At 63.0% G+C, this 23,262-nt stretch overlaps 2 protein-coding genes across 3 annotated transcripts; both read right to left on the bottom strand.

Annotated features, from left to right (window-relative positions):
• Positions 1–5,219: 5,219 nt before the first annotated feature.
• Positions 5,220–6,547, bottom strand: LOC101179108. The gene is given in 3 exon segments (XM_030811511.1): positions 5,220–6,035; positions 6,037–6,110; positions 6,112–6,547. Coding segments are annotated over 3 exon segments (612 nt in total). The 5' UTR covers positions 6,298–6,547; the 3' UTR covers positions 5,220–5,683.
• A 423-nt stretch (positions 6,548–6,970) lies between these two features.
• On the bottom strand, positions 6,971–22,803 carry DUSP8 (dual specificity phosphatase 8). Of its 2 annotated transcripts, none has more exons than XM_030811508.1 (7): positions 22,657–22,803; positions 16,354–16,692; positions 14,626–14,764; positions 9,696–9,862; positions 8,931–9,090; positions 8,613–8,736; positions 6,971–8,393 (listed from the first exon to the last, which is right to left on the bottom strand). In XM_030811508.1, the coding sequence occupies exons 2-7, from the start codon at positions 16,582–16,584 to the stop codon at positions 7,337–7,339; spliced, it is 1,878 nt and encodes a 625-aa protein (XP_030667368.1). In that variant the 5' UTR covers positions 16,585–16,692; positions 22,657–22,803; the 3' UTR covers positions 6,971–7,336. The 2 variants fall into 2 exon arrangements, with proteins under 2 accessions (XP_030667368.1, XP_030667369.1); XM_030811509.1 differs by lacking the exon at positions 22,657–22,803 and adding an exon at positions 18,501–19,218.
• Between the last annotated feature and the right edge of the window lie 459 nt (positions 22,804–23,262).

Raw genomic sequence — 23,262 nt, 5'->3', positions numbered from 1 at the left:
GGGCTGTGGGTGGAGGGCTCAGGGGTGTCCGGGAAGCGCCTTCGCCCTTCAGCCTCAAAGCCCCCCAAGTCCTGTGGTTTTCTGTTCCTCTTTTGGGCCCCCAGCTTGTGAGCGCCCGCTGGGTAGGTGGGCAAGAGGCGACCGAGCAGAACCAGGCACCGGGGCCGTCCGGTTTGGGTCTGGCTTCCACACTGGCTGCAGTGCGCCCTGCCCCATGCCGGCAAAGTCTATGAGCCCCATTCCCGCCGCTGGCCGGAGGGTCCCGTTGGGCGAGGAAGATATAGAAACTGCCCCACAGGCCCCCCTCCCGCCCTCAGGACGCCGCCCCCACCGGCTAGGCGCTGGGCAGGCCTAGTGTCCATTGATCTCGCCAATCGGGCCTGTGCTCCAGGGCTGTCGGGGGTCTCCTGGGCCAGGGGCTTGAGGGAGGGAGTGGGGTGGGGAGGGTGGAGAGGCACCGGAATCTCCTTCTGCTTGGGAGAGGGGGCGGGCGGATATCAGGAGGGGCCACTGCCCCGCAGATGACCCAGAGCTGAAGACTGGGGGCTGTGGCCAGCGCAGGCTCCATGCGCCCCGATCTTCGCGGCAGGGAGGCCCCGCCCACTGTCGGGCAGGTTCTTGACTTCACCCTGCTTCCCCAAACGTTTCCGGGTGCAAACGCCCCTCTGGGCTGGGGCGGGATGAGGGAGGGGAGCCCTAGAATGGAGTTTTGTTTTCCTCCTCTGGCATCAGGTGCTCAAGCCCAAGCTCCTCCCTCCACCCGCCTCTCGCCCTTCCCTGGCTTCTATTTCCAGCTCTCCTTGGCTATTTATAGCTGCGACCGTCCGGCAATTGCGTCAGTCACGGGCAAGCTTCGGCCGGCGATGCCAATGGTGCCATCAGTCCCCCTACATTCCCCTACCCTTCCCGGGCAGACACCTGCCCTGCGCGGTCCTGGTCGGAGGCCCCAGGTGTGTGGGGAGTGGGAGTGCGTTCTGCAGGTGCGCTCAGCCTTGAGGGCGCATGTGCTGGGGCAGAGTGGGAGGGCACTGGACTTGGTGGGGGGCAGCAGAATTCCTGGCGGGGAAGGGGTAAGCGGCGTCTTCCCCTTTCCTTCCCAGAGCTTCCTCTTGGGAGCTGCCTGGGGACAGGCCACGTTCCTTGGTTTCACGGGTGGCGTCTGCAAAGACTGGGAGAGATGCCCCTGGGCCTAGCACCCACCCCCTCCCCCTGCCCACCTTCCAGAATGAAGGCCCTTCACTGAGTTCCTCTCCTCTCACCCCACTACTGAGGCCTCCCTCTCCCCAGCCTTCTCACTCAACTCCAGTTCAGCTCCCATACCCCTTCCCTCCCTGAGGCCACCCCCAACCCAGCCCCTCTGGAGGGGGACATTGAAGGGTTCTGAAGCAAGACAAGTCTCCCTGCTCAGTTTGGAAGGACTGAAGGGCATCCACCCAGGCACCTGCCTAGTGTTTGGCAAAGGCTTGCCCTGGCATCACCCTGCTTGGGGGTGGGAGGCACACGCATGTTCCCCTCGCCCCACCAAGATCCCCTCTGAGCTCTGTTCCCCACAGTCAGGGGCCAGTCGCTTCACAAACAAGCCATCATCCACCTTCAGGGCCTAGTGTCTTCCACAGGGGCTCCTACGCCGGGAGACCCATTCCCAGGGGCAGGAGTGGGGCCTGGGACTGTGGGCTGCCTTACAGGTCTAGATCCTCACCCCCGGGCCAGAAGGCTGTGCTTTCTCTGGAGGGACTGTGCCACCGAGCCCTAGCTGCCTGCAGGGATAATTGAGTTTCCCCACGTGCTCCCGCCACAGACACAAGGCATTTGTTGTGAAGCTCTGCTGAGAATCAGCCCCTCCTCTCCCACCCTCTATCCAGAACCTGCCCTGCCCTGTGCCCTGCGCCCTTCCGGGGAGGTTGGGGCACCCTCTGCTGGTGCCCCTCAAAGACTCCGTGGCTTCCCCTTAATAGCAAGTCCTCCCTTCATCTTGCCCCCAAAGAACAACTCTTCTTAGACACTCCCCCAATCCACCTGCCATTCAGAGCCCCATCGAGATGCACCCTCTTCCCATTGGGCCTTGCCTTGGCCAGAGGCCTTCAGCTTCTGCCTGGCTCCCCGCAGGGTGCTCCTACCTCTGCCCTTTCTCCCATGCTGTGGACCTTTGCAATGTCCTCCTGCCCCACCTGCCCCCAGCCCCTCCAAACACAACCTGGCCTTCAGAGGCCAAAACTCTCCTCCTGGAAGTCTTCCTGAGAACTGGCCCTCTGCCCTTTCTCCTGCTCAGAGAGTCTTCAGTTCTGAGCCCCGGAAGGGCCTTGATAAGTCCATCCACAGGAGTACAGTGGCAGCTGGCAGGGGTGCCACTGAGACCAGCCTCCAGCTCACTTCCAGGGACTGCTTGGCAGGCAGAGGAATGGTGCCTGAGAGACCAGGAACCAAGCCCAGCCCCAGCTTGGCCCCTGACCCTCTAAGGGACATTGATCAAGCCTGTTCCTCTCCCTGGGCCTTGGAGAGGGTCTCTCCTGTGGTGTCCCACTCCAAGACAGTTAGTATGTGGCTTATTCATTGGACATTCACTGGGTGCCTTCTGTATGCACAGACCAGGTGCCCATCTGCAGTCCAATGGAGAATGGATGTAAGCACACGCTGGCTTTAATGTAAGACTAACGGAAGTGCAACTAACGCAATATAACATTATTACCCACCCACCTTCGCTCCCTCCCTCCCTCTCATTTACCCATCCTTCCACCTCCTATCCACCGCATCACTTATCCACCCGTCCATCCATCTGTCCACCTTCCTTTCCTTCTACTCCCTAGCCACCTATTCACTTGCCTATTTATGAATACCCATTTATATATTCATCCATCCATCCATCCTATTCATTCCTCCACCCATTCATCCATCTGCCCATCTATCCATCCATCCACCCACCCACCCCACTCATCCCTCTACCCATTCATCCATCTGCCCATCCATCCATCCATCCATCCATCCATCCATCCATCCATCCCACTTATCCCTCCACCTATTGATCCATCCACCCACCCACCCCACTCATCCCTCTACCCATTCATCCATCTGCCCACCCATCCACCCATTCATCGATCCATCCATCCACCTACCCACCCACCCACCCACCCACCCCACACATCCCTCTACCCATTCATCCATCTGCCCATCTACCCGCCCATCCATCCACGCATCCATCCATCCACCCATTCATCCATCTGCCCATCCATAAATTCACCTATCCATCTATCCATGTCTCCCTCCCTCATCCACCCATCTACCCACCCATCCAAGACCCATCCAGCAACTAAAGCTTTTGTCCTGGGTGGAGACACAGCTGTAGGCAGGGCATCAAGCCTTTAGTGGACTCTGTAGCAGTTGGAGGCCAGTCCACCAGTGTTCAACTCTTGCTTCACCACCTACTTTGGGCAGCTCTTGGACCTCTAGGAGCCTAATTGAGTTGGTAAATGAGACCCCCTCCTTCCATCTGGAGTCTTACACTGCCCCCAGGGTCCTGAGATCTGTGTGCCCCAGATGGGCATCCTAGGAGAGGCCGTCACCCACCTCCTGGAGCTGCAGGTGCTCCTGTGCACAAGGGGTAGGGAAGCACCTCGGTGCTGCTTGAGTCAGCCATCAGCTCTTTCCAGGCCTCGGTTTTATTGACTGCTAGGGGCTGCCCGAGCTATAAATAGATGTTCTTGAGCCAAAAATAGCCTTGCGGGAGCATCAGACTATGTTTCTAGCTTTCCTCCTTTTTGAGGACTCTTAAAGATGCAGGATTCAGGGACCCTACCTCCTCCTGCAGCCCCCGAGGAGGGGCTGGCCCCCTCCTCTTCCCCTCTCTTGCTTCCTCTTCCTCCCATCTCATGAGCACTCACACACACACAGTCTGGACAGCGTCACTGGTTGGGAGGGGTCCCTGGGATGGGTATACTAAATCTGGAAGAAGCTGCACGAACCAGAGGTCGGGGTGGTAAGGACAGATCTGGTATCCTCCACCGCAGTGTAGACAAGCCTCAGCCTGGGCTTCATGCACACTGTGAATCTTTGCAGCCTGTGGCACCTGCAGCAGCCAGGTCTGCCCTCGGTGGCAGGGGGAGGGGGGCGGGGCTCTGCAGGCTGGGCTGGGGCTGCCTCCAGGGAGAGGACCCTGGAGGCTGGGGACAAGCCTGAGGGAGACAAACCAGTTCTTTCTACCACATACCCTGGTGTGCTTTTGATCCTTGTATGATGTGCACATTACTTAAGATTTGAAAAGCTGATTGGAGGCCAGGCACGGTGGCTCACACCTGTAATCCCAGCACTTCGGGAGGCCAAAGCAAGCAGATCACTTGAGGTCAGGAGATTGAGACCAGCCTGGCCAACGTGGTGCAACCCCATCTCTACTAAAAATACAAAAATTAGCCAGGTGTGATGGCACGCGCCTGTAATCCCAGCTACTTGGGAATCTGAGGCACGAGAATTGTTTGAACCCGGAGGCGGAGACTGCAGCGAGCAGAGATCGCACCATTGCACTCCAGCCTGGATGACAGAACGAAACTCCATTTCAAAAAAAAAGAAAGTCTGGTTGGAGACACTATATATAGCTAGGCCCCTATTTCTGCTGGTACGTATATGCACCCACACACATGCACACAGCACACAGCACACATGGAGGGGCCGGGAGGGAAGCATCCAACTGTTCACACTGGGATTGTGGGAGTGAGGGGAGTGGTGGGTAACACTGAGGTTTTATATCATTTTCAGTTATTTAAGCCTTTACTAGCATGTAACAACCAAAAAAGTGTGTTTTACACCCTAAAGGTGCAGCTGAGGACCTGTGCCCATGCCTGGCCCCCAGGGACTATTCTCAGAGCCCGCCCACGCTGTAAGCCTGCAAGTTTCCAGGCCCAACACACCAGGCTCCGGCCTCAGGCCTGCCTCCCAGCAGCCTCTGCCCCCACCCTGCCCACCACCAGTCTGAAGCAAGAGGCTTGGAGTCGTGGGGAAAACATCCACTTTAAGCTTTATTACAACACACTGTCTCCAAACACAAGGGGAGGGGCTGGGAGCAGAAGGTGCGGCTGCAGCGGGAGGGGCTCCAAGGGGGGCTGAAGGGCCGGCAGCCCAGTCTACTGAGACTGGAGGCTCGGCGGGAGACCTGCACCCTCTTCTCCGCTGGACTTCCCAGCAAATAACAGGAGGGGCCGGGTCCACTGTGGGGCGATCCCAATGCCAGGCAGTGGCCGGGTGGGAGGGGCAGGAGAGAGGCTTGTAAAGGACTCAGGGCTCGGTCAGGAGAAAGCCACCAGGTGGGGCCCCGGCCCGCCTCCCGCAGCACTGGAGGAGGCAGAGGCCAACACAGGACCTTTGTCCCCACCCTGGTTGCTCACTTTGGGGTGACCAGTACCTCAAGAGTGGGAGCAGAGACAGACTGAGACAGACAGCCCCCCCCAACGGCCTGGAGAAGGGACGAGGGGAAGGGAGGAGGGGGCCCAACCACTGGCCCCAGACCACTGTCTCCCGGGCAGCACAGGGGTGGGGGGCGAGAAGCGGGGAGCCAGTGCATCCTCCTCACCCAGGGTCTCCTCAGAAACCCAACGCAACAGACAGACAGGAGGCAAATTTACATAATTAATAATAATTAACCAATAATAATAAATACTTAAGCCTCTAATCCATAGATTGCAAATACAACAATGATAGCTTATTTTCTTGGGGAACAGGAGTGGGTGGGGACAGAGGGAATGGGAACAGGACTTTTGCTGAAAGCAGGGATGACAGGAACACAGGGCTGTGGGTGAAAAGAAGAACAAATAGAAGAAACAGCAGAGAGGGCGGCTGGCCGGGGCGGGGTGGGCGCCTTCCTGGCCCTGCTCCAGGACTCAGGACTGGGTCCTGCCCTGGACTGCCTCTCCGGCCAAGCCCCTGGCCTCTTCCCACAGTGACTGGCCCCACTCCTAGACCCTAGGACATCTGAAGGGCAGGGGTCCCAATGGCCTGAGAGGGTATGGGGCAGGGGCAGCAGGCTGACCCACCTGGGCCCAAAAGCCACCTGTTTGGGGGCTGGCATGCCACCTAAAGAGAGCGTGCCCTGGGAAAGGGCTGAACCGGAGTTTCTCTCCTGAGAGGCCCCCACAGGGGTTGGGGCAAACGAGGGGGCTTTACCTGCCTTGAGGCAGCGCTCCCTAAGTGAAGCAGGCCTACCCCAGCAGCACAGGGGCTTGGCTGGTGCCTGAACTCCCTGTGCGAGCAGCACCTGCTCACAGAGTCCCTCAGCCTGCAGGTGCACACCTGAATTCCAAGTTCTGCCTGGGGCATGGCTAGGTGGGGGCGGACCTGGAACAGAACCCTAAGACCACCCCCTCCTCATACCTGGGGGTCCAGGGCTTCCTGCCCAGTGGAGCCAGCACTGGCTGGCCAGGCCCCTCCTGCCTGACCCCCGGACGCCAAACTCCTCTCCTGCAGTGGTGCCACCCTACCCAGCAGGCAGCTCTGGGGGCATGGGCAAGGGAGAAGGGAGGGCTGCAGCCCTCCGGGAATGGCCTTCCTGAGCCAGTCTGTGGCTGGACTGGGGCTCTGGCAGGAGTTGGGGGCACTAACACCTCTGTCCTCCCCTGGGCTCCACCTCATCTGACGTTCCAGAACCCCCTGCCCCAAGCCCCTACACACACTGTTCTATTCCTCAGCCCCTCTCAACACCCTGGCACCGTGGGGCCCAATGCCTGTCCTCCCCTGCCAGGGAACAGCTCTGGGGCAACGGGCGGCGGGGTGCCCTCCCTGCCACCAAGATTTGGTGCCTGGAGCTGGTGGAAGGCTGGCCGCACCTCTCCAGGGCACACCAGCTCCTGCTCCTCCAACCTATGGCTTTGGTGCAGAGCCCTAGGCCGGCGCAGAGAAGGGAGAGAGCAGGGGAGGTGGGTGGGGGAAGAAGGGGGGTTCTGCGGCTCAGTTTGTGGCAAAGAAGTTTTTTTTTTTCCTTTTTTTCTTTTTTACCTTTTTCTTATGTAAAAAGTGCACGAAAGCTCGGCAGCCTTTGCAAAGGTCAGCAGTGTTTCCTGGGGCGGGGGAACTGGGAGGGGCCCCAGGCCTGGCACCCAGCTTGCGACTGAAGGTGGCCTCGTATTGCTTAGAAACGTATGTTTCAGTTTAAATACCAGACAGTAAAAATAGAGCTCGAGGACCACCCGCACTGTTGCCAAATCATTGCCAGAATGAACAGCTTAAATAAATAAAAAATCGAAATATTTACTTCTCGATAAAAATCCCGGTAAAACCATTTACCTTTCTTAGCATTATATATAATATATATTTATAACGGGCCTGGCTGCGGGCAGCGGAGCCGAGGGTAGCAGAGGGGTCAGGACACTTCAATGACCTCCACGCTGCCCGAGAAGCTCGCCTGCTTGCCCAGGGCGGCCAGCTCCTCGCCGCGTGCACGCCCCTCCACCATGCCCTCCTCAAACTCCATCTGGCAGCTGCGACGCTTGAACTGCGTCTCCGGGGCCGGCTCCTCGGGCCAGCCGGTCCGCGCGTCCCGGGGCTCAGCCCTCGCAGCCTCCCGCCGCCGCAGGTCGCTGCCGCCGCCTGGTCCCGGGGCGCCCGCCCGGCCGAACGGCGCAAACAGCACCCCGCCCGCCCCCTGTGCGCCCTCGGGGCTGAAGCACCAGGGCCCGTCGGGCGATGGCGTGCCCGGGGAGTCGAGCGGCGGTGCCCAGGCCCCGGGGCCGGCCGGCTGGCCAGGGCCGGGCAGCCCAGGTGCCGACAGGGCGGAGAGGCCGTGCCGCGGAGTCTGCCGGGCCGCGTCGCCGAAGTTCAGGCCGAGGCTGTGCGCCGGGGAGCGCGCGGGGGAGCCGGCGGGGGGCCGGGGCCGCCGGCGGGGCCTTGGGCGTCCCTCGGGCGCGGCGTCCGGGCTGTCTGGGCTGGGCGAGGGCAGGCCCAGCGCGGCCCCCGACGGGCTGTCCAGCTTGCAGAGCTTCGGGGCCTCGCCGGGGTCAGGGGGCCCGGGGCCGTCGGGCCGCCTGCTAGGGGCGTAGGCCGACTTGATGTCCAGGGAGAAGGAGCGCTTGAGGCGGTTAGTGTCCTGCAGGCGGTCCGAGGAGAGGTGCAGGCCGCGCAGGCCCTGCTGCAGCGCGCTGGTCGCCGGGGGCGTGGGGGGCGCGGGGGACTCCCCGCCCGCGCTCGGGCCGCCCTCTCTGGCAGCCGCATTCCCTGTGGCAGCGCTCTCTGAGGTAGATGGTGGCAGCCGTGGCAGCGGGGCCCCGGCGGCAGGACTGGGCAGAGGCTCCGGCGTCCCTGAGGGGGTGCCCGGGTCGCCCTGCAGGGCGGCCAGCAGCTTCAGGCTGCGCTCGTACTCCAGCAGCTGGCCCAGGAAGTTGAAGTTGGGCGAGATAGACGGGCGCCTGTCCTTCACGAACCTGCGGGGGAGGAGGCTCAGTCCCAGGCGCCCGCTGGGGCCAGGCTGCCCACCTGACGCACCCGCTGGGCACCCACGAACTCATGTGCGCCGGGCTGGTCTCAGGCCCTCCTCCCTTGCCAAGGGTCCTAGACGGTGGGGTCATTCTGGTGCAAGTGGGCAGCCGGGGGAAGGGAGGCGACGCTGTGAGCCCCAAGTGCGTGACTGGGGAAGGCGGTACCTGTAGGCGTCGTCAGAGGACATGCCCATGGTCTTCATGATGTAGGCGATGGCGATGGTGGCAGAGCGGGAGATGCCAGCCAGACAGTGGACAATGACTTGGCAGCTGGAGAGCTTGGCTTTATCTGGGCAGGTGGGCCATGGGGGCCAGGTGAGGGCTAAGACTGCACAGCTTCTCCCTGGCCCAGGTAGGGGACCCCACCTGCCCAACTGTCAACAGTTCCGGGGACTTTCTGGGGACCCCTCCTGTGCCTGTGGCCACACCCAGCTCTAGCCTTCCTCTAGCCAGGTCCCCGCCCTCCACCCACCGCAGACTCACCAATGAACTCGATGGACTTATCCAGCCAGGGCAGCAGTTTTTCACAGTAGTTGTCATTGATGGGGACCCTCATGAAGCGGCTCTCGCAGATGAAGTCAGGCTTGGGGCAGGAGTTGCTGGCATTGAGGACGTAGCTTATTCCATTTTGCGTCATCAGATCCTGGAGGGGCGGGAGGACGGGTTGGAAAGGGGTGGGAGAAGCTCGGGGCGGGAGTGAAGGTGGAGGCTTTTCCTGCCCTGCCATCAGGAGGGCCTTTAGAATCCTGGGGTGCTCCTGGGAGCGTTGTAATTTGTCCCAGATCCCAGTGTATCCAGGGGTGGGCCCAGGAGGCCTCTCTGGTCCACCCTGGCACCCTGGGCCCGTGCGGGGGGTGGGGCATGGCTGGCCTCCGTCTGTAGGCCCCACCCACGGCCGGTGGTGGGCTCCCAGGAATTTTATGATTGCCTGGGTGGTGGCTTTTACCCTTTTCCCTCGTCACCATTTTTAAAACACGGGATTCTTTCAGAGCTGGCCAGAGGCCCAGTGACATCCGCAGCTTGGCATGCCAGCTCCCCGCTCCTCCCCCCAGCCCTGCTGTGGTCCTGCCGGGGGCATGGGTGGGGAGCCTGGGGTCCTCCTGGGCCCCACCCATGCTTCTCCCACACCCAGCTCATCCACTGCCTTCGGCTCCTTTCCTCCTTCATCCCCCGATCTGTTGCCAAAGCTGCTTCTGGAGCTCCTGCCTCTTTCTCACTGACCACCCCCCAACTCCACTGCACACACACCTTGTTTAGGACGTCTTTCTGCGAGCCCAGGTAGAGGTGAGGCAGGATGCGGGTCAGGCCCACGCTGGGCACAGGCAGGCAGGGCTGGGAGAGGCTCATGGGTAGCAGGGCAGCAGGCTTGCCCTCGCAGAGGCCGGGGAAGCAGGAGGAGAAGGTGGCGAAGCCCCCTGTAGGAGGAGGCCCGTCAAGTGGGTTGAGAGAACACCTAGGGCTCCCCGTCCGCCTAGGGCATCCCATCTACTGCTGAGGATCAGTCACACCCAGCCCAGACCCGAGCCTGAGCCCAGCTGGCAAGCCTCGGGCCCAGCACCTGCTCTGGCCGTGGTGGGGGGAGGGGGTGCTGCCACACATTGACAGCCTGCACCTACGCCCACATTCCTCCTCACGCTAATTAGGGGCTGACCCAGCTGAGGACGCTGCTATGATGCCTGTAAAGATGGGGTTGAGGTGGCTGGCCATCATGGCACATGCTGGGCCCAGGCAGGGGTGGGCTCAGAGGCCACAGGGGTCTCCTGCTGAGGGTGTGGGTCCCACAGCCCAGAGGAGAGGCCCTTGTGAGCCCCGCCATCTCCCATACCCATGGCCTGGGCCTTCCTCCTCCCTTGTGCTGATGCAATGCCTCCCTGCCTCCAGCTGGCTGGGAGCCCCAGGCCTGGGCTTGGGTGCCAGGACTAGGAGGCCAGGGCTTCTGAGAGGCCCTCCCCCTCCCCAGGCATGACATCACCCTGGCACAGCCCTTGAGGCATTTGCCTTCTGGTTATGGCTGTACTCCACCCAGCAGGGGAAGACGGAGAGTGGAGGAGCCCTGGGCACTGGGGGCACGTGGGGCAGGCAGTGGGCGCCCACTGCACATGTGACCAGCGTGTGCTGCTGCCTTCCACACACGTCCAAGTCCGAGGCCACAGGCTGGTGAGAGGAAGTCCCCTGCCCTGCACCGGCTGGAAGGACCCGAGCGTGAATCCCTGGATGTCTGACTCAGTGACCATGGGTAGTGCACACCATGGCTCTGGTCTCAGCTTCCTCCTCCTGCCTGCCACACAGCATCGTGTGGCTCCAAGAAGATAATAAGCACGAAGACACATGGTGAGAATGGACCTGGCCGTCCCTGACCTGGCTGGGGCGACCACCGATGTGGACCAGAAACTGGGCAGCACCCGCCTGATGGCTGCCAGCTCTTGGAAGGGTGAGACCAGCACGGCCCAGCGCCACCCCGGGGACACCTTCCAGAACATAAGCCCCCACGGCAAGCCAGCTCCTGCTTGTGCAGAGCCTGAGGCAGCTGGGCTGAGGCCTGCCCTATCCCACTGGATGGGGCAGGGGAGTGACGGCGGGGGCTCAGGGCCTGGGAACCCCAGGACTCTTTTTTGTCCTGGTTTGCAGAAGAGGCTGGTGCCACATGTGCAGCAGGTGCCCACTGCCTGCCCCGCGTGCCCCCAGTGCCCAGGGCTCCTCCGCTCTCTGTCGTCCCCTGCTTGGTGGAGTAGAGCCACCCTGGATAAATCCTGAGGACAGGGGAGTGTGTGCAAACCCCCAACCAGAACGCCTGCTGTGCCAGCTCCCCGTGTCTCTAAAAAGGGCATGACGCTGGGGGACTGTGGAGATGGGAGAAGCTCCAGGCTGGGTGGGTTGAGGCAGCAGCCTTGGAGGAACAGTCCCTTCTGTGGGAACCTGCTGGCTGGACAGGGGGAAGCAGGTAGGTGACTTGTCACCAATGACGTCCCAGCTTGCAGGTTCCCCCGAGCAGAGGCCGGGCTGGGCACTGTAGCTGGCTTCTGCTCACTGTTCTGAGCTGGGGGAGCTCTGGATGTTCCTGCTGCAGGACAGCCCTGGGGAGGGGGAAGGGCTGCACCACTTCTCTGCAGACTCCTCTGGCACCTGCTGCCTCTCCTCCTCCCTGTGGCTCTCCCAGGGATTTTGTGCCTTACTCTCTGCTTTCTCCAGGGCCTGGCCAAAGGAGGAGGTGGTGGTGGTGGTGGGGATTCCATTGGAACCCTCCCACCTCTCCCAGAGGAGGTAAAGGCAGCACCTCTGGACAGGTGCAGAGAACTGACAGCTGTGGCAGCAATTCCTCAGGAAGCTTCCCAGGACTTCCCCAGGCAGAGCAGGTAGTGTGGATGTCCCTATACACCCCACTGTGGACACCAGGCCTAGCAGGGACCAAGGCTCCAGGGATTTCAGAACCACTTAGGCTCTGGGGGTGAGTGATAAGCGGGGGTGTTGGGGTTCAGTGGACCCTTTGTAGGTCCCAGCACTCTTTGGGCCCTGGGGAGGCACCCCTACCCTCAGGCATCTCCAAAGGCGCCTTCCCAGTATCCCTGCTCCCTGACTCAGGGGTTTCTGGGGCAGCGCCTGCAGTTCACCTGCTACTCACAGTGAAATCCCAGACTTGAAAAAAGGCATGTGTACCAGGACATGTGCCTGCCCCGTGCCACCTGGGAGACCCTGCAAGTGCTTATGGCCACAGTCACAGACATGCTTCTGCCCTCCACCTCCAAGACCCCCGGATTTCCCGCCAGGGTGGGGGCTGCCACCTCACCCACTTGCAGTGCAGACGCCCAGCCAAGGGTCCAAGGCCGACTGCGGGCCGCTGCTTAAAGGGCCAGGCCCCTCTCTCATTCCTTGCCACTTGCCCCCCCAACACTGTGAGCCACGCAGCTGGAGTGGGGGAAGAGGAGTGGCAGGGGGAGGTGGGGTTCACAGCAGTCCTGGGACCCCAGCAAAGCCTGTCCCACCACTGTCTCTCTCCCGCTTCCCGCAAACCTGCCCTGCTGTGGGGAGGACAGAGGCTTGGTCCTCATGTTCTGGCCTCTACTGTCCCCGCAAATGGACCAAGGAGCTGTGTCGCCTGTGCCGCGGGATCCTGGAACATCCCTTCTCCTGGATGAGGGGCAGCACCCCTGCCCCACCCAATATATTCTTTCCCACTCTCCCTGATTCTTCGCAGAGCCAGCCCAGAGCAGGGGCTGTGCCCACCACAGGGCGGGAGGGAGCCTGAGGGCAGAGCCCGTGGGCCTGCTTGGGTGTCGCCATGAGCCCACTCTATACCACGGGGCCTGGGACTCCTTGGCAGCTGCGCTTCTGGAGAAAAGGGGACACAGCCTCAACCTTGCAGGGCAGATGTCAGCACAGAAAGGCAGCTCTGAGGGTCCTGAGAGTCGGCCGGCATGACCAGGCCCTGGGAGTGCCCTCCTGGCAAATCCTAGCCCAGGCCCAGCCCCTCCCATGCCCACACCCACACCCACGCCCACCTCCACCCCCATGCTGTCCCACCCACCAGTGCTGGGTGAGGGCCCCAGTCCCCCAAACCGTCCCACTCTGGCCTCGAGGGAGACAGGCCCTTCCAGGCTCGGAACTTTCCTGGGATCCGCCTGGGGGTAGGGAGGTGCCACTCTGGGACCCTTCTCAGCCTCCAAGAAGAGCCTCCTGGCTCCCATTCCTGACTAGGGCAGCAAAGCGGCCCTTGGGAGGCATCCCGTTACACCTTGTAAGCTGTAAAAAGCCCCAAACTACTCTCTCCCTGCCCCCAACCAGTTCAGCCCTCAAACTGAACCTAGGGGATGAGGGTTGGATCAGAGTGCATCATTCTGTGGCTTCTGTTTCCCAGAGTTCACACATATGCACACAAATCCCAAATCTCACCCAGACAAGCACAGGTGGGTATATACACAAATATACCTGCATGTATATACATGCATATATGCGTGTGCACACATACATGCACATATGTGCACACACAGGCACGCATATGCCCATACATGCACACACGTACATGCACACACATACATGCACGCACACGCACACACATACATACATGCACACACATGCTCACGTACACACTTGCAGAGGCAGATGCTGGTCACCAGATGCCCAGAGCCATGCACAGATGCACAGACACCCTCTGACCATGGCCACCCAGCAGTGCAGGGTGCTGGACACACACACAGACAAGTGGGGAAGGAGCCTGGCCTCAATGCTCTTGCCCAGGACACTGGACCACCCTAAAGCCTCCCAGGTGCCCTTTAGGTCCCAGGACATGGCATCTCGGGAGGTCGGCCTGGCCAAAGAGGCTGTCACCCCTTCATCCCCCACAGCCGCCCTCAGGCTGGGTGAAAGTCCCTGCTTCCACTGGACGCAGGGCCAAGGGCCTGGCTTGGCTGCCCACTCCCCACCCCACCGCGCCTGCACCCCACAGTCCCCCGTACCCTCTGCTTGCCTGGAACAGCCCCTGGTAGCAGAGGCCAGGCAGAAGGAGCCTGGACAAAGACCCCAGACCTGGGTAGGGGAGGGTGCACGTCCCTGGGACAGGCCAGCTCCACCTGGCTGTGGGACCTGGGCCGACCCCAGGAGGTGGATTCTACAGACACACCCTCAGCCACAGCCCAAGGAAAGAAAGAACCCTCTGGGACCACGAGTGTGTGAGTGTGTATCAGTGTGTGTAGGGGGGGCGGCTTCCCTGCCTCCAGGGCTTGGGGCCAGTTGCCCAGGCTGCTTTTGGGCCACAGGGATCCCTGGGGGCTGTCTGCTGGGACCCAGGCAGCAGCCTTGATGCCAGGCTGTTGCCAGGCAACCTGCACTCAGCTGGGCTTTCCGGGGCGGGGGGACTTCCTCGGGACCCCACGGCTCCAACTGAGTTTCCAGAGGATGGGGCCTCTGCCTCCTGCTTCTGACAGGAGCTCCGGGAGGGGGAGGGACTCCCAGCCTGCATGCCTTGCCCTACACCTCTGGAGCCCAGCTGTACCGTGAAGTTTCCTTCTGTGTTGAGGATAGTCATATTGGGTCCTGAAGTGTGGGTGTCCTGGGGAAAGGATGGTGGGGCCTCAAGAACCACAGATGTATGGAGATCCCCCCATGCCCAGCGGACGCCTCCCTGATGCCCCAGCCCCAGCTCCAGCCCCACTGCTGGCGGAGCAGGCATGGGTCACAGACTCACCAGTGAGGATGGCCACACTGTCGAAGCAGCCGTCCAGCTTGCTCAGCAGGATGGAGAGGAAGCTGTCTGCGGCCAGCACGCTGGCATCCCGCGTGCTCTGGTCATAGACCACCACGTCCTGTGGCTCCGTGGCCTCCACCTGGGGGCCATGGGGCAGAGATCAGCATGCCACCTCCACCTGTCGATGCCCTGGCCCCATCCCAGCCACGCTGGCTCAAGGGAATAGTAAGGGCATCAAATGATGGGAGGCAGGAACCTGTCACCTTGCTGCCTGGAGGGGAGGGCAGGTGTGGTCACACACCTCACACACTCTCCTCCATCTGCCAGAGGCCCAGGTGCACACACCCACACCACACAGCAGGCCATGGGGGCAGGGAGGGGTGGGCTCCTGCCCTGCACAGCTGTGCCCCCATGCCATGCACATGGGTGAAGGGGACGGATGCTCTGGGCCAGGCCCGTGTGGAGGAGACACAGGTGAGTGTGGTGGGAGCCCAGGATAGGACCTGGCTGGCTCCCAGGGTGGCGTAGGGACAGAGAAGCTCAGCCCTGAAACGGATGCCTTCGGGTGTGGGCTCTCAGTGGGGCTAACTCTGTAGCCAGCAATTCTGCTCCCCACCCTATCCCCTCCCCAACCCCCAGCAGAGAAACAGAGGGCTGCAGCAGGACCCCACGCCCCTGCACCAATTCCGGAGGCAGCAGCTGGAAGCTGGGTTCCTCCTGCCCTCCTCCCCCACCCCAAGGGCCAGCCCAGATGTTGAGTGGCTTTTGCTCAGACAGCACCGGTGCCCCCGCCCTGCAAGCACACTCAGCCCTTAAGCCAGCTGAGCCGCCAACCCCAGGCTGGGTGACGTCACCGGCAGCCAATGGGATCGCACTCTGCCGGGAGTCCTTGCTGGGGGTCATTAATCACCGGATTCCCCTTGTTGGAAGCCAAAGGGAGCCGATTCTGGCCTTGGGGCGGGCGGACTCCTGGCCAGTGGCCATCCCACTTGAGTCCTCCCATGTCCCAGCTCTGAACAGGGCCTATCAGTGACTCAGACCCCTCTCAAAGCCTCTAGGGCCAAGAGCTTGTCACCCTTGTCCCCTGCGAGGCAGTAGGAGGAGGAGGTGCCGCCACCTTCACAGGTCAACAGCCCAGCTGGTCCCTCCCCAGCTGCACCTGATGGTCCTGGGCAGAATGAGCTGTCTTTCCCCAGAAGGACATTCCTGGGGGGCCACAGAGAGAATTCTGGGTCCCTGAATACTCTGTGGGCTGGGGGGAGCCGTGGGACGGGGACACGGACTGCTCACATGTGCCTTTTGACCACCCCTCCTGTCCTCACAGTAGTGGGAGTGGACCACACAGCTGTCCCTGTCCCGTGCAGGCTGGCTGGGCTGCTCCTACTGCCATGTGGTCACACCTTGCTATTCCGTTCACTGCTCCCCTCTGTGAGCCTGGGTTGACCCCGGCCACACAGTCCTATCTGCGTGAGGAGGGCCTGGCACCTCTGTGCAGGAGCTGAGCGAGGAGGCCCTGGAGGGAGGGTAGGGAGGGGTGCTGCGGGCAGGGGTGCGGGGGGTGCCCTGAGCAGGGGCAACAGGCAGCGGTGAGAGGCAAGTGCCAGAGGGGGCTGCACCACACGCCCCTGGCTGTGACCCCGAGGAGTCGAGTTTGGACTGGAGGGCGGGGCGGGGGGCTGCCATGGACCCTGGACGTGGTGCACGCCTGGCGGGCAGTGGGCTGGGTACCTGGCTGCGTGCAGCTGGCTGGATGAGCTCCGCAATGGTCACCTTGCCCTGCTGCAGCCGCCGCTTCACCAGCTTGGAGCAGCAGATGTTGACAGAGCTGAGCACATGCCAGCTGTTGTACTCCACGAAGGAGCGGCTGTCGATGACCAGCGGCCCCCCAGGCCCGCCCCGCAGCAGGCTGGCCAGCTTCTTGGCATCCATCACCTTCCTTGGGAGCTGGTCCCCGGCCATGGTGGGGCAATGGGTGCTGGGGAGGGTGACCCCTGAAGTGAGGAGGGGCTGCTTCGACGGCGCAGGTGTGGCCTCGCGCTGGGAGTGACCTAGCACATGGTGCCGGACCTGCAGGGACAGGGGGATGGTCAGCAGTGCTGCAGGCCCCTGGGTGGCACCCAGAAGCTCCCCAGGACAGATCAGAGCTGGGAGCTGCGCCCACCAGGACATCTGAGCCCAACATGTGCCCGTGGGAACCCTTCTCCCTCTGGAGAGACCCCATCCAGGTCACAAGGCCAGCTGTCAGCAGGATGCATCAAGGCAGAGGGGGGCAAATGGGCCCCACAGGGAAGGATCTGAGGGTTGGACGAGGCCAGGGGTCCTGCCTGTAGGCCCTGGGGTTCACGGACCCTTAGGCATTCCAGAACATTCCATCTCATCCCGGGGACACAGGCATCTCCCTGCTGTAACCTCTGCATCTTTTCCACCACAGGACCCCCAGCAAGTCAGGGGTCTGGACTGCACCTCACCCTCTCTCATGGTGCAGCTCTCTACCCTCCTCCGGGCTTGCTGTCCTCACACCTGCCCCTCTCTCCCTAGCACAGCCCCAGGCAGTCCAATCCCCGGAGACTTGACTCCAGGGCAGCTCCATAAGCCGATAATCTAGCCCCTAGTGGATGGTGGCCTTGGGGCTGCCTCCACTGGAGAGTGGGCTCCTGGGGGCAGGGGGGTGCGGGAAGGGCTCAGGCACGAAGGCATGGCTCCTTTGCCACTGCTGCCCTCCTGGCCTGCAGGCTGAGGTTTAGTGTGCGCCATGTGCCTGCTGGGGGTGAGTGCCCAGCTCCTGCAGGGGCGTGTCGCACCCACAGAGTGCCCCTCCCCTAGCGGAGCCCGGGGTCTAGGGGGCTCCTCCAGGGGCTGATGGGGCCCAGGATGGGAGGGGCGGGGTAGCCCTAGGAAGAAGGTCAGTGTCGGGGACCCTGCAGGTGCCAAGCCCCTGGCATGGCCTGCAAAGGCCTCAGACTGCCGGGTGGGCAGGTGGAGTAGGGATGTCTAAGGATGGAGTCTCTGGAAGCCCCTCCTGCAGGCTTGATGACAAGCCTGTCACTGCCCCACTGCCGGGCCCCATCTCCCTGTCACCTGCCAGGACTGCCCTTCCTCTGGGTCCACTTTAGACTCACAGCCCCTAGGAGGCACACAGTGTTAAGGATGATGAGTTTGCTTTAACTATGGGGAAACCGAGCCTTGGGGCAGGGGTGGGACCTGGGTGACACCTGGGTCACACACAGATGGGCACTGGGTGTACCTGCAAGGCCATCTCCCCTGTGCCCCCACGGCTGCCAGTCAGGAAGTTTACTCCACCCAGCTCAGGACTGAGGGAAGGCTGGGAGATAGACGTACCCTGGGCGCTGTGCCCTGAGCAGAGTAGGCTATGGTGGGCAGTGGGCCCTCCGCAAGCCAGACCCCCAACCCACAGCCACAGGAGGCACTAGGGGGAGGCGCCCTGAGGACACCTGTGCACTGCAAACAGCAGGCTGGGGACAGAGGCCACCACCGTTTCTGGACTCTCCAGGTCAGCTCCCAGGCCGGCGGGGGCCAATGGGCGAGTTCACAGAGCAGCAGGTGCAAGGCTGGTGTGGACCTCGTCCCTGGCCCAGCCCCGACTCCACACTGAGGGGCAGGTCCCAGCTCCTTCCTGCCCAGGAGCCCCAGCCTCACACTCACTCTCCTTCTTCAGACACTTCAGGCTTGGCCCCTGCCTGGCCCCTCCCGCCTCGACTAGGCCCAGGCATCTGTGCATTCCCACCAACCCTCCTGCTGCCAGAGGCCAGGGAAACACCTAGCTATGGATGGGCAGCCTCCGCCGACCCCACGGCTGACAACCAGGGATTGTGGTGGCACCTGGTCAGCAGGGCCTCAGGATGGCACTCAGATACCGTTCCTGGGCTGGTGCTCCAGCCTCCACCACAGGGTGGGGAACGCTCTCCAGGGCCAGACCCAGCAAGTTCGACAACAAAAGGGCCTGCTGCCTGCCTGCTGTGGAGGGTCTCTGCCTGCCAGGGGGATCCCTGACTGCTTACAGGGGGGCCTCGATGAGCTGTCTGTCGTTCCCGAGTTCTACCTGAGCCTTGCGCAGGTGGTGAGAGGCCAGGGCCCAGATGTGTGGTCCTGGTGAGACAGCGGCTCCAGGTGCCCCATACGACACCCAAGGGCCCAGCTTAGAGACCCAGAACCCCGAGAAGGCCGCAGTGGCAGGGACACTTGGGCTGGGGGTCTTTTGAAGAGCCGCCCCAGCCTCAATGTCCTCATCCGTTAAGTGGGGGTGGATTCTCTCTCACTGAAAACAACAGAAGCAAATACCCCCCAGTGCAGAGAAGAGGGCAGGTGTGAGGAGAGGCCCTCGCCCTCCCTGCAGCCAGGGCCTAGCCTTCATACAGCCTTGAGTCCTGACACTGCCATGAGAGACCTCGGTGCAGCCAGCCAGGTCTGAGACCCAGAGGGAGGGGAGGGAGGAGGGCAAGTCCAGCTGCAGGGCGGTGGGCAGGGGCTGGAGGGGTGGGAGGATGGGTCCTGGCCTTTACCTGGCCCTGCTCTGCCTCCTAAGCAATGCTGAGCTGGAGCTGGGCCTATCACCCACAACAGTATTGTTATTTGCAGCCGAAGGGGATTCATTAGCAAGTTAGCACCTCCATTGTCACCATGGCAACAGCAGAGGTGCCAGGCAACCGCTGCTCCTGCGGCAGCCACCACCATGGAGCAGGCTCCTCTGCAGAGTGGGCACGCGCCCCTCCCTGCTCTCTCCTACCCACCCCAGCAGGTGCCCGGCAGTGCAGAGCCCAGTCCTCAGCCCCTCCGCTCCTCTGCCCTACCTGGTCCTAACCTTCCTTTCCTCTCCCAGTACCTGCTGTGCCCAGCACGCTCCCTGCAGCTCACTGGCTCCCCGCCCCCTCAGAGGCCTTCTCTGTACTGTAAAGGGCTGGCCAAGTGCCCCCTCCTGCAGGAAGCCTCTGTGCCGTGCTGGCCTCCGGGAGAGCATCCTCACCCACAGGGTCTCCTTGGACCTACAACTCCCAGGGGGACATGTCCCTCACCTCTGTCTCTCCAGATGCTAAGGATTGGGGCTCAGCTATGCCAGGGATGGGGCAGGTTGGGTGGGGTGGGGAGCAGAGACACTAAGGACAGCCTGGTGCAGATCAGTGGGGCCAGCACTGGCCATGTGGGAACAGAGGTAAGGAAATGTGGATGGTGTTGGTTCCACGCCTCTTCTTTCATAGCCCCACATGCCAAGCCCTCCTGAGTACCTGTGGCCCCGCTATTCCAGTGCCTAGGGGTTGGGGGGTGAGAGGCAGGGCTGGGGACAGGATGCCCCCTAGTACAGCCCCATACACCCTCTTCAAAGGTCTTTGAGTCCAGGAGGAAGCAGTTTCCAAGTCCAAAGTCAGAAGAAGGCTCCTCCCAGGCCCACACCTTCCAAGAGGCACCAGGCAGCCACCCTCCCCTGGGACACAGCATGCCTGGCTCCGGTGCTGCGTGCACACTGCCCTCTGTGCATGCCAGAACACACCCCTTTGCACACCCACTCCACACACGGGGCTGGTGCTCCTTACCCGCAATCCACTTGCCCTGTGTGCAAGTACCCACGCGTGAATATGTGCACACATGTGGGCTGGACATACACTAGAGTACACGTACATCCTTGCCCTCTGTATGCAGGATCCCCTGAGAACCCCAGGACTCCGGTACCCCAGGGGTCAGCTTCAGGCTTCTTACACACACGAGCTCCCACACCCAGTGCCTCTATGCAGCACATTCCTGTCCCCGAGCACAGACGGGACCAGGGAGTCCCAGGCCACCCCCAACTCTCAACTGACAGCATCCTCACCACATTACCTTCTGCTCAGCACCTAGAAATGGGGACTCACTACCTTCAGGGACAGCTGCCAGGACTGTCAAGCATGGGGGGATGGGACTGTGTCTCCCCCTCACACCTAGGCAGGCTCTTGGAGCTGTCCGGCTCACTGTCACCCAGGGATGCTTCTGGAGGCAGAAATCGTCACACTAAGGAGGCTGAGGAGAGACCGGTGGGTGGCGACTCTGGGAGGCAGGGATCCTGCACTCACACAGGTCAGCTCATCTTCCCTCACTGGGCTCCCCCAAATGCCCTCCTCCCTGCCTCCCCTCAGCTCCCTTGGCTAGTGGTGTAGGACCCAAGCTGGCCTACACTCTGCTCCACTGGCCTGGGGAAGCTGTGGACCTGGGAGAAAGTGGGGTGGGGCTGGGGGCTCCCTCCGATCCCAGGAACGGGGTCCGGGCAGGGCAGGGGATGGGAGGCCTTGGCACAGGGGGCCGTGACAGTCGAGTCTCAGAGCCGGACATATCCAGGTTCCCTCCCTTCCCACCAGACCTGTGTCCCTCCTCCTGGTCACTGTGCCACACGCCAAACATCAGGACCAGCCTGGGGCTTCCAAGGTTCACTGCCCTGAGCAACTCCGGCAGAGGGGGCCTCAGCTGGTGCAGTTCTCATGGCCAGAGTCCAACCACCTCTCTCTCACTGTGGGTCTGCCCCTTTCCCTGCCTTCTGCAAGAAGTGACACCTAGGTCTCCCCAGGCCCTAGCTGATGCCCCTTCGAGGCACCTGTCCAGTGGCAGCCTCTGGGCCCTGACTTCAGCCCCAGCCTGAAAAGAGAAGGGTCCTGGAGCAGAGACTGACTCTAGGGGCCTTCTGCACCTCTGTTAATGGGACTTTATTCCCAGAAGCCTCCCCGAGGACGGAGGGCACCAGGGGAACAAAACCTGCCCAGCCACACTCGTGCAGCCCCAGGCTGGCTGCAGCAGGAGGTATTTCAGCGAGACTTCAGGATGAACTTCCAGCTGGGGTCACATGATCTGCCATCCGCATCCAGTGCTTATTAGCAGTGAATGCATGGGACTGTCCTCCTGGTGGAGGGCTGGGGCCTGGGGTGCTACATTCACTCCTAGACTGCCCTAGGTGCAACAGTGTCTCTGGGTGGGCTGTGACAGAAGGGAGGCTAGGGAGAGTGCCCTGGCTTGGACCTCCCCTCAGACCCCCCGCTGGGGCACAAAACGAGCTTCCCTGGCCTGCAGCAACCCCACCCCCACCCCAAGCTGCACAGCAAGGGCACTGCGGAGCCAGGCTACATCCTGCCACCCCCTCCTCCATCCCACAGCGTCCCCGCCCCCCATCACTGCAGCACCAGAGCCCCTATTCCCCTCAGCAGAGGCCGGTACACCCCGGAGCAGGGATACAGAGGCAGATTCTCCCAGAAGGGGTGACCCTGTTGGGGCTGGGCCTATTGTTGCCCCCTTCCCTCTAGGCCAGACTATTAGGTACCCCCACCTGGTCTGCTCCGCATCCCAGGCTGGGCAGCTGGGCCTAGCGAGGTGGCTGCAGCAGCCTGGCTGTGCCAGCCCCTCCCCCAGCGCAGCGGCTGCCTCTGCAGCAGGCGGAAGGGCGCGAGGGCTTTATCCCTCAGGGGCCAGCTGGGCACCCCGGGGTGGGGATGCACGGCGGCCTGGACATTGAGGGGATGGATCTGCAGCCCTCCCCCCCCCGACAGGGGAAGGCCCCTTCCCGGGTGTCCCAGGCCAGAAGCCGTCGCGTCCCTCCCACGGCCGCGGCTCCACACCTCCCGGACCGGCTCCGGGCCAGAGTCCGCCTGCTCTGGTTCTGGCCCCCGCGGGGGTGCCGTTCGAGACGTCGGGGGCTCGCGCAGATCCCCGCTGGATCTCAGGCGGCCCTGGTGGGTCCTGGATTTTTGTTCCCCCCATTCCACACCCAAAGAAGGAGCTGCAGGGAGAAGGGCGGCAACGCGGCGGGCGGACGTGGGCTGGGCCCGGGTCCACCAGGCGTTGCGGGGGGCGGGGAAGGGGCCTCCCTGTCCTGGGAGTCCTGGCCGGCCGTGGCCGCTCACTCCGGGGCCGCCTCCTCCTCCCAGGCGCCCACAGGGTGCCGCTGCCCCAGCGCCCCCGACGCTGCGCCCTCCGCCCTCCGCCCCCCGGCCCGGGCCGGTGAACCCCGTCCCCGGCGCCCGCCCCCGCCCCCGCCCCCGCCCCGCCGGCGCCTCCGCTCACCTCGCTCGCGCTCGCCTCGGGGGCGCTCCGGGGACCCGCGCCGCGCTCAGGGCGCCCGCTCGGCTGCGCCGTCCATGGGCCCGGCGGGGGCCCGCGCAGCCGGGGCAGGGGCCGGGGGAGCGCGCGGGCCGCGTCGCCGTCGCCGCCGTCGCCGCCGCCAACGCCGCGGGGAGCGCTCGCTCGGGCCGGGGCGCGCGCACTGCGGGCGGGCACGCGCGCTCGCGGCGCGCATCCCAGCCCCGCGGCTCGGCGGGCGCGGCCGGGCGGTTCCGGCGCGGCTCGGGCTCGGGCTCGGGCTCGGGCGTCCGGCGTCCGGCGGGGCGTTGTGGGGGGAGCCGGCTTGGCCGCCGCGCTCGGCCGCGAGTGACAGGCCCGGGGCGGAGGGCGGGGCCGCCGGCGGGGATGAGGTCATGCCTAGCGAAAAAAGCCCCTGACGTCACCTGCAGCCAATCAGCGCGCGCGGCTTGGGGGCAGGTGACGTCAGCGGAGCCCGGGCTCGGGGTGAAGCTGAGGCGGCTGCCGCGGGGGGGCGGGGTGCAGGGTGCGGGTGGGTCGCGCTGCCGCCGCCTTCCGCCCTCACCCCGGGACCAGCTCTTAAAGGGACCA

This window comes from Nomascus leucogenys, chromosome 4 (assembly GCF_006542625.1).
Source record: "Nomascus leucogenys isolate Asia chromosome 4, Asia_NLE_v1, whole genome shotgun sequence".
In the NCBI taxonomy this organism is placed as follows: Eukaryota; Metazoa; Chordata; class Mammalia; order Primates; family Hylobatidae; genus Nomascus; species Nomascus leucogenys.
The sequence above is the reverse complement of the archived record's forward strand: the minus strand, read 5'-3'. Positions and strand labels throughout refer to the sequence as shown.

What these genes read in the sequence shown, in the direction of transcription:
- DUSP8 (XM_030811508.1), bottom strand. Translation starts at nt 16,584, where the DNA reads ATGGCCGGGGACCAGCTCCCAAGGAAGGTGATGGATGCCAAGAAGCTG. An exon ending in AGCCAGCTGCACGCAGCCAG is followed by an intron (nt 14,765 to 16,353) that starts GTACCCAGCCCA and finishes CATGGCCCCCAG; the next exon opens with GTGGAGGCCACGGAGCCACA. An exon ending in CAGTGTGGCCATCCTCACTG is followed by an intron (nt 9,863 to 14,625) that starts GTGAGTCTGTGA and finishes CTCCTCCTACAG; the next exon opens with GGGGCTTCGCCACCTTCTCC.